The 14,678-nt window shown below is 34.4% G+C and overlaps 1 protein-coding gene across 4 annotated transcripts in view; it reads right to left on the bottom strand.

The window, feature by feature from the left end:
- Positions 1-14,678, bottom strand: part of LOC149804196 (uncharacterized) — a 57,846-nt gene that overhangs the window by 7,887 nt on the left and 35,281 nt on the right. For all 4 annotated transcript variants that reach the window (XM_089937771.1, XM_089937763.1, XM_089937746.1 and 1 more), the window contains exons 4-10: positions 13,818-13,925; positions 12,418-12,511; positions 8,340-8,389; positions 7,500-7,667; positions 3,156-3,350; positions 1,794-1,889; positions 813-1,067 (exon numbers count right to left, since the gene is read on the bottom strand). In XM_089937771.1, the coding sequence (XP_089793897.1) occupies positions 813-1,067; positions 1,794-1,889; positions 3,156-3,350; positions 7,500-7,667; positions 8,340-8,389; positions 12,418-12,511; positions 13,818-13,925 (966 nt within the window). The remainder of the gene's footprint in view (positions 1-812; positions 1,068-1,793; positions 1,890-3,155; positions 3,351-7,499; positions 7,668-8,339; positions 8,390-12,417; positions 12,512-13,817; positions 13,926-14,678) is intronic.

Below are 14,678 nucleotides of genomic sequence, written 5' to 3' on the forward strand. Positions count from 1 at the left end.
CATACATATGCAGACACACGTGCATAACAAAAAAATACACGGACCTTTTCAGATACACTGGAGGGCGTTCTGTAAATGCAAAATCATGCATATGTACAAAATGAAATCTACTGCCAACTTGTTTATGCAATCATTATGGATGAAAATGAAAAACAAACTTAAATATTTGACTGGTACTAAATTCATTTTAAATATTTGACTGGTACTAAATTCATTTTAAATATTTGACTGGTGTGCCAATGCTACTAAATTCATTTTAAGTTTGAAAGACTGTCTGAATATAGTTTCACATAATGGTAGGAAAGCATTTGCAAGAACTTGCACTACTTTCATAAACATGTTAAATGTCGGACAATTCAGCATATATCCCTGTAAATCGTAATAGTTATTATTGTTTCTTTCTTTATTTCATCAATAAATAAGGTTAAGTAATCACTCCTCCTTTTGCAGTGGTGACATTAGCTTAGGCAAATCGGTCTCACCGCTTATTACTAATCGCTTTGATGCCATTGATTTCTTAAAGCCAAAGTGGATACGCTATAAATGTCAATAAATCTGGTCGAGACAGGCATAACATTGGTTGCACTCATAACAGCTCTTACTTATCAAAATCGGAAGCTTGATTGCGCTTTACGAGTTGAAACTAATATTTCACATTGACTTTATCTGAATGTCAGACAAAGTTGTTTCTTAACACATTTAGACCACTGGTTTACAGAGTTCCACCAACTCATTTCTACAGTCTGACCAGTGAGTCTAACAGAGACTTGTCCTTCTCGATAACTTATATGAAACTCTATAAAATGTTGTACCTTAATAAGTTCTTTGAATTCTTTTACTTCCATGGTGAAATCATCCCCATATGGTAATAATACGTCCGCTAAATCCACCCCAGCTTTGTATGCAAACACTTTAAACATGCCCAGTGGGTCAACTCGGAAGGCCATTAAACGGGCACTGTTAGTCCTTGGGAACTCCGGGATGATTCCTTCATTTATAATGGTCATGTTTCTTTCCTCTTGAAGTTTCATTTGCAGTCTTGCGAAGCTCGTTTTTACCATAATGTTCTGTAAGGTACATACAAAGATTATCAATGTCTGGATACAGATTTTAAACCTAACAACAACAAAAATTCTCAAACAAATTTCAAGAACTTTATTTAAAAGTACACAGAAAACTAAAAGTTATACACCTAAAGGAAATGGGATGCTAACAGTATGTAAAAGGCATGATTTTAGAGCTTCAGCTCTGCGTCCACACGCTTTTCAATCAGCTATATCAACAGAATAATCCATTTACACTGAAACCCAGCTATAGCAACAGAATAAACTACTTACTTTTAAATCCACCTATATCGACACAATAATCCATTAACATTGAAACCCAGTTATATCAACAGAATAATCCATTTACACTGAAATCCAGCTATAGCAACAGAATAATCCATTTACAATGAAATCCAGCTATAGCAACAGAATAAACTATTTACTTTGAAATCCAGCTATATCGACAAAATAATCCATTAACACTGAAATCCAGCTATAGCAACAGAATAATCCATTTACACTGAAATCCAGCTATAGCAACAGAATAATCCATTTACACTGAAATCTAGTTATAGCAACATAATAATCCATTTACACCGAAATCCAGCTATAGCAACAGAATAATCCATTTACACTGAAATCCAGCTATAGCAACAGAATAATCCATTTACACTGAAATCCAGCTATAGCAACATAATAATCCATTTACACTGAAATCCAACTATAGCAACAGAACAATCTACTTACACTGAAATCCAGTTCATGTATAGAACTGCTTGAATTCCCATCCAGCGTCTCCAAAATTACCATAGCACCGTCTGAATCAAACGGATTCGACCCAATCTGCAAAAATAAAATATACAGGAGTAACCATGAGGACTATCAATGTAGAAATTCTTAAGTACAACATATACGATGTTTTTACTATGAAGATCTGGCTTCACGTGGTGCTTTTGAGAAATGCCAGCAAAAACTTTAAATGTAAGAGTAATGCTCATAGTTTTTAGTTACAACTTATGTAAGAAATATTAATAGACATTCTAGTGCAATCGGATCAGTCAAAGAGAATGATGGTGATTATTATTCTAGAACAAATACATCCTAGAAGCAAATAACAAGCACCATGAGAAATGTATAAAGAAAAGATATATTAACTTTGGAAAGAATGAAAATACTCCAATCTTTTGTAATTATTGTATATTTACTTAAGAAAATAGCCTATATCTCTATTCACGTTTAAGCTTAAGAAATAGGCGAAACTCACAGGGCAATATTTATCTCAAGGGTCATTTCAGTATCACGTTTCATTCAAACATTGAAGTTGTAACGAAGCAACGGAAACTATCAGCTGCTGGATTTCAAGGATGTGGAACAATTTACAAATATAACATTATTTTATTTATGGAAACTGTATTGTATTGATACACAAGAGAGAGTAACAAAGGACTTGTCTCTTGTTACTTCTGAATTTATCTAACGAAGACAAAAAGACTACTGACCATAGGAAGGAGATGGTTGCATGCAGTATTAAAGAAGCTTCTAAATATTCTCGAATCATTTGTCATTTTATTTATAAATAGCAATATAACATATAAAACGTTAAACATAAGGAGTTTAATATGGCGTAAGAATACGCAGAGGTCGTCATACTGAGACGTTCTCCTACGCCATATCGAAAGAGTTCTTTCCACCGACTAATGAAAATACATGAATTTGTCTTTGTATTGATTACATATCCCATCTTACCCTTGCAACACAAGATTTGCTCAAAATTTAGAAACAATGTTTGACAACATTTGTTTTTGGTTTATCAACAAAATCTACAAGTGTACTTGAGGAAGCACAACGAAATAGTTTTGCCCTGGTTATGTGGTAGGAAACACTGATTGAACTTCAGTATAAGATGTCATATCAAATATCATTTACTGCTTTATCAAATATCAGTTAATGCCATATGCTGCCGTATCAGGTGTTATAGAAAGGTATATAAAGACTAAATGAGTATGTAAAAATAAAACGTTAAAGAATAGCATTTAACTTCGTGTTTGTGATATCTGTTGGAAATTCTACAATGAGAGCAATTACCAAGATTCGTATACACCAATTTACCTTTAGAACTTTTAAGGTATCGTTTTCTTTGATGCCTTGTGCAATGATATTAGCGCCCTCTAGTGGGATTCTGTTCATACTGATGTTCAGCTCTAGCAATGTTCTATTTTCCTTCAGGGCTTTCGAAATGGCTACTGATCCCTGCTTTCCTAGTCCAGCCATTGCCATGTTGAAACTCTTCAACCCAACATTTTCCTGTATAATAACAAAATGATATACAGTATTTTTCCACGTAGCTTCAACGGTCACGATATTCACCAACGGATGGTTTTGGATCGAAACTCTGCATTCGGAAACGATAACTAACTTTATTTGACTATTCCCTCACAGCTCAGTTTGTTTCTGCATTTTTCCAGTCTCTTCTAGGTTTTGTACAATTTCATTGGTTTTGACCATGACTGATTGTAACTCTTCCATTTAATCAGATGTTCAATTTAATCAGGTGTTCAATTTAATGAGGTGTTCGATTTAATCAGGTGTTCAATTCAAATTTGTCTCATGAGGAATATTAATATTATAATTATTATATGGCAGATATGGAGTAATATGCATGTGGTTTCTACACTACTCTGTAAAATCTACTTTATTTGTCGCAAAGTGTTCCATAAATAGAGGAACCAGCGTAATATTAGTTATATCACAGGACGAAATTTACGTGGCCAAGGATTATAGTAGGGAAATGACTTTGAAATATGTTTGAACATATCGGTTATTACGTCTTTGCAGTGCATGGCGCCATTTGTGACGTCATTGGGAGTTGCTATACGCGTTACATATAAAGAAGATCTCAGATTGGTAATGATTTAATATTGAATTTATGAAACGAGGTTAATGCTGTCCAGCTTTGTAGCGTTGGCGAGCAACTGGAAGTTATTCAACGAGTTTCACAAATTTAATATTAAATCATTACCCATTTGAAATTATGTTTATCAATAGTTGCAAAGTTAGTGGAAAGAGTTTAGACAGAAAGACGAAAATATGATTTTCAGCAATTCATTTAATTCTGGCTCAGACTCAGCATCTTTCAAATCTCGCACACGAAAAATAGTCCGAGATGGTAGTTGAATCAATAATGCACAATTCGACAACCATTGACATTTAAAGTAGATTCTGTTACAAATTAGAACCAAAATGCAATTGTTCTTCCAACTCATTAAAACATTTGACATAGACAACATACATTTTCAACACTGGATCTCCGACGGGAATTCCTGTGTTATGGCACATAGTTCGCAGCTCAGGTCAGCAGGCGTAGTTAACGTACCATATGCGTTGATTTCGATGAGACTGTTTACAACATTTCCACTGAAAAATGTGTCTACTCCACTACTGACATTCGCCACAGCTGTAGTATTGGATACGGCATGAACAAAAGTAGCATTCCGGTTGTTGGATATTCGTGTGACGTTATGATTACTTGACTCAGACCAATTACTACGTCTAGACTATAAAGATGTTGCTGCATATAATAGTTAAGATTTAATATTTTGTGACCGGATATTTGCCTTATTTCATTTGGAAGAATGCTGTGATTGGATAGTTTTATCTCAGTGGAACCCTAGCATTTTTCAACATTCTTTCATAGGACACGTGGGTCCATTTAATCATATTTAGGCTGACATTTAAACACGTTTGTCCTGTGGATGGGTTGTAATGTACATATGCTCTAGCTTTGGTTGGACATTCGGAGATTTATGCATAGAGTACATTGGTCATATTGTTACGTAACCACTACTGTGCGGTTTTGTTAATAGTCGCCCTTTGTTTTCAATGTCTACTGGCCTACCGACTTGAAAGATGGTCGCCATATTGTCGATAGTTATAGTATAAAAAACAGGTTCCAGATGGCGGTGTAAGGAACAATCCCAAGAATGCGGATATTTAGTGATGAGAATACTGTGCAAAAATTGTATGGGCTTTTTTTAATTAAACAGATTCACAAAAATTGTATGGGCTTTTTTTAATTAAACAGATTCACAAAAATTGTATGGGCTTTTTTTAATTAAACAGATTCACAAAAATGGTTTGTTAACGTATCGATAAATCAAAATTATTAAAGTGAAAACTGTATATTAAGTGTACAAGCTAAATGATAAACATAGTATTTCAAAATTGGCAATGATTTAGTATTTAATTGCTTGAAGTTAGTTGTTTCCAGCGTTTTCCAGCTTTCACTAGCTTCATCAATTCAATATCAAATCATTATTCATATGAGATTCACTTATTATTTTTTTAGAGTGGAAAGAGTCTAGAGAGAAATAAAAACAATAATTTTCGACATTTCATTTATTTCTCGCTAAGACGATCCACCTTTCAATTAATTCACGTAAGAAATAGTTTCAGACACAAGTTGGAGCAATATTGCACATTCGATAACTAATAACGTTTTTAAAGTACATTCTTATTTACAAATTACAAAATGACCTTCGAAATAAGCAAAAATATCACACGAACATCATTTTTCAACCCTTGATCTCCGATACAAAATCCGGTGTGATATCCAAAGTTCACCCAGTCAGGCCTGCTGGTGTTTTTTTGGGGCTATATACATGTATTGGATTGTAGTTAGACTGTTTTCAACATTTACACCAAAATGTGTGTGGATTCCACAATGGTCATTAGCCACGGATACCGGATTGGATATGGCAGAAGGAACAACATTTTTGTTGTTGGATAATGTATTTGTCTAAAGGGATGATTACTAGACGCAGACACTTATACCAAATGTAGAGGTGGTACTGTGGAGGATACAATGTATGTCGGTGCCGATTTGCATTCATACGGCTGTCATGGAACTCACACTCCAAGATTGATTTTTTTACCGTATTTTTGCGTTATTTGTTTTGGAAAATGCACTTGTTGCATAGATGTTTTTGTCACTTGAGAGACCATCATTTATCTGCAATTTCTTCATAGGAGATTAGTTTGGTTACTTCCATAAGTTGACATTTAAAACATCTTTGTCCTAAGAGTAGGAAGCAAGATCCATACACGTGGAAATAGGAATGCAAAGGTGAGGGTTTGCATTACAGTAAGCAGGTGGGCGTTTCTCTCCATGGATTCGGCATTCTTGCGTCGGACAGCGTGAAGGATTTTCTTGATTCTCCCGTATTTTCGTTTAACTATGAGAACGCTTAACTCATTAAACCCCGGAGGTTTTTGTCGTTTTTGCCTGAAATGCGAGTAGGAATCACGTTTTGGGAGCTAGATTTCCCATTAAAATAATGCCTAGTTATGTTAGAAACAGTTTTTTATTGGCTATTTTGCTGGCACATGAGCAAAATGCCCACCTCATCCTACTTTTTGCAAAGGTTCACCTGTCTGTGTGCAGTTGAGACCGGTCTGCCTTAGATATGACGCCAAAATGTCTAAAATCCGGACAAAAAAAATCGGATTCCAACCACGGGCGAATTTTGGGTGGATAAAAATCGGGTCCAAAAAATTAGGTTTTTCCCTCTGTATTTTGTAGCGCATCTAGAACGTCCAGATTATTTGGTATCATTGTAGAGCTACATCTGTCCACCTTTCTATACTACCCACCCACTTTAGTGTATCATACATAACCTTGACGCTACAGAGCTCGGCCGTAGGCTAGTACCTCCTGCCACGTCAACGTGGCGACAGGTGTTAATGAGTTAATCATGTTGTATTTTGTGGGGTTAGGCATTCGGAGAATACTGTGTAGGATATCTGGGCCATATTCCAAACCCATGTAACAACTACTGTGCGTTTGTTTTGCGACGGTCATCTGTTTTTCCCCAATATCTGATGGGTTATCTATTGGCAAGACTGTCGTGATATTATTATTAATATACAACATAAATTTGCTCCGGAAGGCGGGGCAAGGAAATTTCCCATCCTGACAATGAGAATGCTGCTTAAGGACGTTATGGGCGAATTTTATCATTCAAATTCACAGAACGTGATATGTTAACGTGTTAACATATCAAAAATAATAATCCACAAATACCGTATGTATGCCAACTATATAGTAAGGAAAAATTATTACCTTATAGATTAAACTAAATAACAGAGTAGTCGTATAATATAGAGGACAAATACGCTATGGAACCAATCATGCTAATTTGCCAAAAAGCATATGAAACTTTACATAAACGATTCTCTCAAATGTTATTTTGTAATAATTAATCTATCACATCTTTTAATGCCACTTATGCAAACAAAAACCACAAAGAAAATAGTGCATTAATATTTACACTTTAAACGCGTAGTTAGTTGGAAAATCAAGTTAGACAGTCATTATAGAAATGTAATTAAGAATGTTTTTAAAGGTATTTTATAGTTAGAAGAGGGGCACTAAATGATATATAAATCTTAAATTACCTGAATGCCCTCAGCTAAGCATATTGCTCCTCTGGTGCTAAAATGATTCCAGCTTAGATCTAGAACATCCAGTGTGGAATTATCAGCTATCGCTAACTTGAAAAGTTTGGCCCCGGCATCTTCAAAGCGGTTATGCCCGAGTAGGAGAATCTTTAAATTTTTGTTGTTCTGAAAAACAAAATTTTGTCCACATCAAAACGTTTAGCAGCAAACTTCTGATAATATGAGCTCTTCATAAACGTTAACACCAACATCAACAAGAATAAATTTACATGGAGACGTTTCCGTGCAGTTTAACGATTTCTAAGGCAAACAATTTTCGCCCTATTTCGAATCAGATTTTAAGCAAAATATGAAACCATATACTCTATTATTACCCAAAATGCTGGTCCGATGTATGACATTATGGTATGTTTGTTTATTTTGTTTGTTTCACAATAAATAAATACCACGCGCACGTCTTTAAACATTAAACTTTAATTACTTTTTTCTGTTTCCATTCTGTGGTTTGAATTGTCGCGTTTTTCCCCATAAATACCGGGGAGATATTGTATTTATACCTTAAGACTCACAATGCAAAATTCCTTTCATAGAGGGCATTGATACATGGTAAAGCTTTTGTGCAGTTTGTTAGACTAGAATTCGGTAAATACTGAAATGAAGTAACGTGTTCAGTCTAGACTAGAATTAGGTAAATACAGAAATGAAGTAGCGGTGTCCAGTCTAAGTATGCTAAGCTTGATATGCATCCTTCAGCGAGGAAAACCGAACTTTAAACAGCTAAAAGATTGGAACACATACCATTATAACATCAGACAGCTAAAAGATTGGAACACATACCATTATAACATCAGAAAACCCTTGTGCAGCACCATCTCCAATATCATTTCCTGTAAATGAAAATTTCGCAACTTTTTAAATGTACGTTGTTACGTGTTTAGGCTCGAATAAACAACAACACACGAAAGAGTGAAAACAACAAGCTATGAAACATTTAACAAAATATTTATTGCCCTATAAAAATACTGTAAAATGAAAAAAATAAAGAACTTGCGGTTTTAAGAGTCAAATCCAAGAATAATCCACGAATAAACTTTTAAAAGCCCTAATAATAAAATGTTCTAATGATTTCAAGATCTAGTCCCGACGAAAAATCCAAGATGGAAGGCGATGACGTATGCTGTATCCTGTTCAATGTTGTTGTCTGCGGTTCCTTGTAGAAACAAAAGAAAAATTCTTCCGGTTTTGGAAATCCAAATAAATGTTTCAAGAAATGTCTTTGTTCAAGAATTCTGTATGAGCACGAACATATTTCGAGAGAAACGAATTAATCTTTTAGAATCCAAATAATCTGAAGAAAAATTAACATATAACTCGAAAACTGGCTACAGCAGAAGGAAACGACTTGACATCAAGCGTTTTTAAGCCCAGGCTGTGAGATCTCTCTATAAGCATCACTATTAAAACTAAGTAATGCGCAATTTTGGAAATGCCTATTTGCGAAATAGAGGATCACGCGATCATGTTTACATATAAAAAATCACGTAGCCCCACTATGACCTTGAAAAAATCATGTATTTTAATCCGGGGAAAAAGTTGTTTACTTCACTAAAACTATTTATAAACCTAGGGTCACGTATTCAATACAGCCTCAATCTCAGCCTTATTATTCCCACAATAAATATAAATAATGTTAAAAAAACTTGTTCAGGTGGCTGTTACTAATTCAAAATTATAGTCGGGAACTAGGTCAGCTTTACCTGTTTACCAAACAAAAATGTCAAGGTCAAACTTTTTTCTAGAAGAAAATTCCAAATCACGTACACAAGATTATATTATAATAGCATGTAATGGAATAAAAAAATTAAATCTGACAAACAAACATAAAATTAAATAAATATAAATCAAATCAAATATACATAACAATGTATGTATGTATGTATGTATGTATGTATGTATGTATGTATGTATGTATGTATGTGCGTATGTATGTATGTATGTATGTATGTATGTATGTATGTATGTATGTATGTGTGTGTATGTGTATTCGTTTGGATTTTTAAAGTAGCTTTAACAATGTTTCAGTCATATCGTTGCGGAGTGTCATTTTATTTAAAATTTGATAACTCTTGCCTTTCAATGGCGATTATTCACTTCATTTTGATCCTCAATAACCCCATGTTCAATGGAAGGTCATTATATACACGCCTTGAGAAAAATACATATGGCAAAATCAAAGTAAAAGTAGGTGGACATTTTTGGACGAGGTCTACCTAAATGTGTGATCCATTACAAACTGGATTGAATGTTGCTCGCTGTGTCATAACAAAATAAGCTGCACGTGTTGAAAACAAAATCGTGCTACCCTCTTAGTACCTGGCCATCATTTTGAAATCCATAGCGATCAATAATTTGCGTCTGATGTTGTTGTTGTTGTTGTTGTGGGGTTTAACGCCATTTTTCAGCACGATATTCTATACATGGCGGCCAGTATTAATGGTGGAGGAAGAACCCGGAAAACCCCGGAAAGAACCACCGACCCACGAGAAGCTACTGGCAAGCTTTCTCACATGCCCACATTGGCTGAATCTTAGGCTCGAACCTAATTTGCGTCTGAAAGTTTGTTATGACCGCTAAGTTGCAAATAATTGAACACTCAAGACTAAAAAGATTTTGCTAAAACTATATTAGTACTAACTTTCAGAACAAGAATTAGTTTATTAAGAAGAGTAAATGTGTACATGACCACGTTGACATATAGGTCGACATGTCCATATACACAATTGCAACTGTAAAAGGGGACCCGAGTGGCCGAGTGGTCTAAAGCGCTCTCCGTTACGGATCACTGCCATCTCACCTCTGTCTGCGGCGGTTCGAGTCTAAGATTCAGCCAATGTGGGCATGTGAGAAAGCTTGCCAGTAGTTTCTCGTGGGTCGGTGGTTCTTTTTGGGGTTTTCCCGGGTTCTTCCTCCACCATTAATACTGGCCGCCATATCGTGTGCTGAAAAATGGCGTTAAACCCTACAACAACAACAACAACTGTAAAAAAAAGTACCAAAATAAGTGTCTTTACACTTCCGCATTAATTTGATCCTTCTGCATCAGTATTCGACGTCTGATGAATTTTTTTATGGTAAATGATTTTAATTTCCGATCAACTGGACCGCCAAAGTGCTGGATATTTCGAGTTGACATCTAACGGGAGGAGCCCTAAATAGAACGTCATATTACCGCGGCAACTGAGAAATACAGTGACCATCGGTAATAGGGATCGAGTAAAAACGAAAGAATTTCAACATTTAAATTCATAAATATAATTAAGATTTTTATATCCCTGAGTTGTAGTAAATCTATTAAATACTTATGATGTCTGATATTCTTATGTTATATTACATGACATATATATAGTTAATCCCAGCCCTTTTACTGTATTAAAAGTCTAATTGGGCTGGGGTTAACCATGTCTAGAAAATTTTTTAAAAAATTATGAATTCGAAGGGATGACAATATTCATTAATTTTCGTTTTATAAAAATTGGCAGAAGAACCCGCAGTGAAACAAAACTCACAATTCACCATAAATGGGCCCCCACGAGTAATATAATTTTTTAACAAATATCTCCGTCCGTGTCACCAGTTCTGCTTGTATTGTTTAAATTATGAAGTATATGATTAGTAGATACTGTGCTCAGTACGATTTTATGATTGAAAAAAACAAAGAACGGATTGGAACTCGATAATTGAAAAGAACAAAGAACGGATTGGTACTCGATGATTGAAAAGAACAAAGAACGGATTGGTACTCGATGATTGAAAAGAACAAAGAACGGATTGGAACTCGATGATTGAAAAGAACAAAAAAGGACTGGTACTCGATGATTGAGAAGAGACAAGAATGGTTTGGTACTGATGATTGAAAAGAGCCAAGAATGGATTGGTACTCGATGACTGAAAAGAACAAAGAATGGATTGGTACTCAATGATTGAAAAGAACAAAGAATGGATTGGTACTCGATCATTGAAAAGAACAAAGAATGGATTGGTATTCGATATGGTATGAATGTAATTTGATCACACACTTAAATTTGTACTGGGAAAGGAAATCTACAATTTTGTTCACCCTGAATAGAGTCATTCTTCAAACTTTAAATAATCACGGTGATGTGAACTTCCTGGCATTATGCCTATATGCATAATATACGGATGCCATGCATGGTGACATCACTGAACAAAAATGTTTCGATGCCGCCGTAATAGGCATCGGTGGTAATAGGATGTGCCACTATAGTACAGGCATGAGCAGATTCCTCCAGGGCGAGGGCCGAATAAGTTACCCTATGATGTAAATCAACGGATAAAACCAGGTCTCGAACCAGAACCGTATTTTGCGCACCAATACTTTAGTATATGCAAACTTGTAAACTCGCTGCTAGTCACTTACATGTGAAGTGACGCCTTTTGATGTAATTTTCATTGACGACAGGATTCAAGGCTAGTCTTCTCTAAGCGCGGATGTGTCTATCTGACCAGATTTTATCTAATAAAGAATTTTTGGAGGGGCAACAACTGCTTACATAAAGTTATTACGTTTTGATCTCGGCCTTTGAGAACGTGTTGAAAGCATCTATATTATTACATCATAATGCACTACGCACACTAATTTGGTATACAATTTAAATGGTCTTTAAACATTCTTCCTAGATGATATTGGTATGTTTTACTTTAATTATTATTGATATTTAATCATACTCAATATTCGCAGCGCCGCCTAGAACCCGACTATTTATGTCACATTCCTGTTTATTTCACTTATTTTTTTATATACTGCCCCCACCCCTGGCACTTTTCATTACATAGCAATAAAACCTGGGGCGGGCCGTATGACCCAGATTAATGGTGGGATATATTATATACTTGCCTGTTAAATCTACCTTTACAAGATTTCTGTTATCCACCAACATTGAACTAAGAGCGATCCCACCTGGTGTTCCAATTTTGTTGTCTGCCAGTAACTGTAAGAATAAGATTAGACAAAGGTAACACTCACACATATGGTAACACACCCACACCCACACACCCACACACCCACACACCCACACACACACACATATATATATATATATATATATATATATATATATATATATATATATATATATATATATATATATATATATATATATATATATATCAACTGACTACGAACAGTGCAAAACTAGTATCTAGCTAACCAAAGCGCTTTTGACTCTTAGTGAGTCTTTTTCAAAGGCAAATACAAAACATAGACAAAACAAACAAATAAAACAGACAAACCGTTGTCTTTGCGAACTTTTGCATGACAAGTTTTGCAAAGATAACGGTTTTTCTGGGTGGTTTTGTTTCTCTTGTCTTAGCGTAGGCTAATTAGTTATTAGTTTTGCACTGATCGTAGTCAGTTTATTATATATATATATATATATATATATATATATATATATATATATATATATATATATATATATATATATATATATATATATATATATATATATATATATATATATATATATATATGTATGTATGTATGTATGTATGTATGTACTCTTGCGACAAAACGCGTAACATTTGTAGCGCATCTTCAAAAGAAAAGAAATTAAATAAAAACTTCACATTGGAAAATGTGTGTTTCATTAATTGATATAATTGCTTTGATACCCCAAAAATGATGCTGTTGTTTATGTATTAGTAAATGTATATGTATGGAAAAATATGAACAAGTTTTGTCTGAGCGATACTGAACGATGTTAGGATAAAACTCTATTTTCTCATTCAAGTGTAGTACAGTAACTTTTTTCCCATTCAAGTGTAGTATAGTAACTTTTTTCCCATTCAAGTGTAGTATAGTAACTTTTTTCCCATTCAGTGTAGTAACTTCTTTTTCCATTCAAATGGAGTAACTTCTTTTTCCATTCAAATGTAGTAACTTCTTTTTCCATTCCAATGTTGTAACTTCTTTTCCCATTCCAATGTAACTACTTCTTTTCCCATTCAAATTTAGTAACTTCTTTTCCCAATCCAATGTAGAAACCTCTTTTCCCATTCAAATGTTGTAACTTATTTTCCCATTCAAATGAATAGGAGACTGAGTTAGCTTTATCCAAACGTAGTGCAATCGCTCAAACAAACACTCGCTGATATTTTACCATACAAAAGCAGTAACCTATACCTATAGGCACTTGCAATTCGAAATTCTATAATATTTTTCCTGATTTCTTGCCAAAGAAATGTATTGACTTTTACACACAAACTTAGGTGTCATAAAATCATTTGAGTACTTACAAGGTCTGTGATGAAAAAATTCTCTTTCAGCACTTTCGTCAGACATATGGCGCCATCAGAGTCTATGGCGTTGCCTTCTAAATTTAAGATTTCTATGTTGGTGTTTGTCTGCAAAATGATAGTATAGCCTAATGTCATTTGTATATACCACATTTTAATTGTTACAACATTCTTCACCGTGTTATATAAAATTGAATTTTACTCGACCGATTGTATTATTTGTGATAGATTATTTTCGTGATAGATATTTTTATATCTTGTTAGCGATATACAAATTTCGCTGCGTCATCAACACAATTAATTCAGCAGCTACAGCAAACTGCAAATATGTTCCTGGTTCTCAAAATATTTATCGATAGAATAGCAAGACATCCCAGAGAGACGTGCCAAACATTCATTTCATCATTAAAACAACCGTTGTTTTCTTCTTCTGATTTTATAGTACTAACCGTTAGTACTATAAAATCAGAAGAAGAAAACATACTTAAAACATTCCGAGTTAATTTTCTTATTCCGATCTATTAAATATGTGGTCAATCAATTTGGAAAAACGATCTGTTGTACACTAGCATACCTTTTACAGAGCTTAATTATAAATAGAAGCATACTGGATCATGTTCACATAACTAACCATTATAATATGCCACTGCTACATTATAATATGCCACTGCTACATTATAATATGCCACTGTTCATTATAATATGTTACTGCTACATTATGATATGCCACTGCTACATTATAATATGTTACTGCTACATTATGATATGCCACTGATACATTATAATATGCCACTGTTCATTATAATATGCCACTGCTACATTATGATATGCCACTGCTACATTATAATATGCCACTACTAC

This window comes from Sinohyriopsis cumingii, chromosome 2 (assembly GCF_028554795.1).
Source record: "Sinohyriopsis cumingii isolate HCF-2022 chromosome 2, ASM2855479v2, whole genome shotgun sequence".
Taxonomy (NCBI): domain Eukaryota; kingdom Metazoa; phylum Mollusca; class Bivalvia; order Unionida; family Unionidae; genus Sinohyriopsis; species Sinohyriopsis cumingii.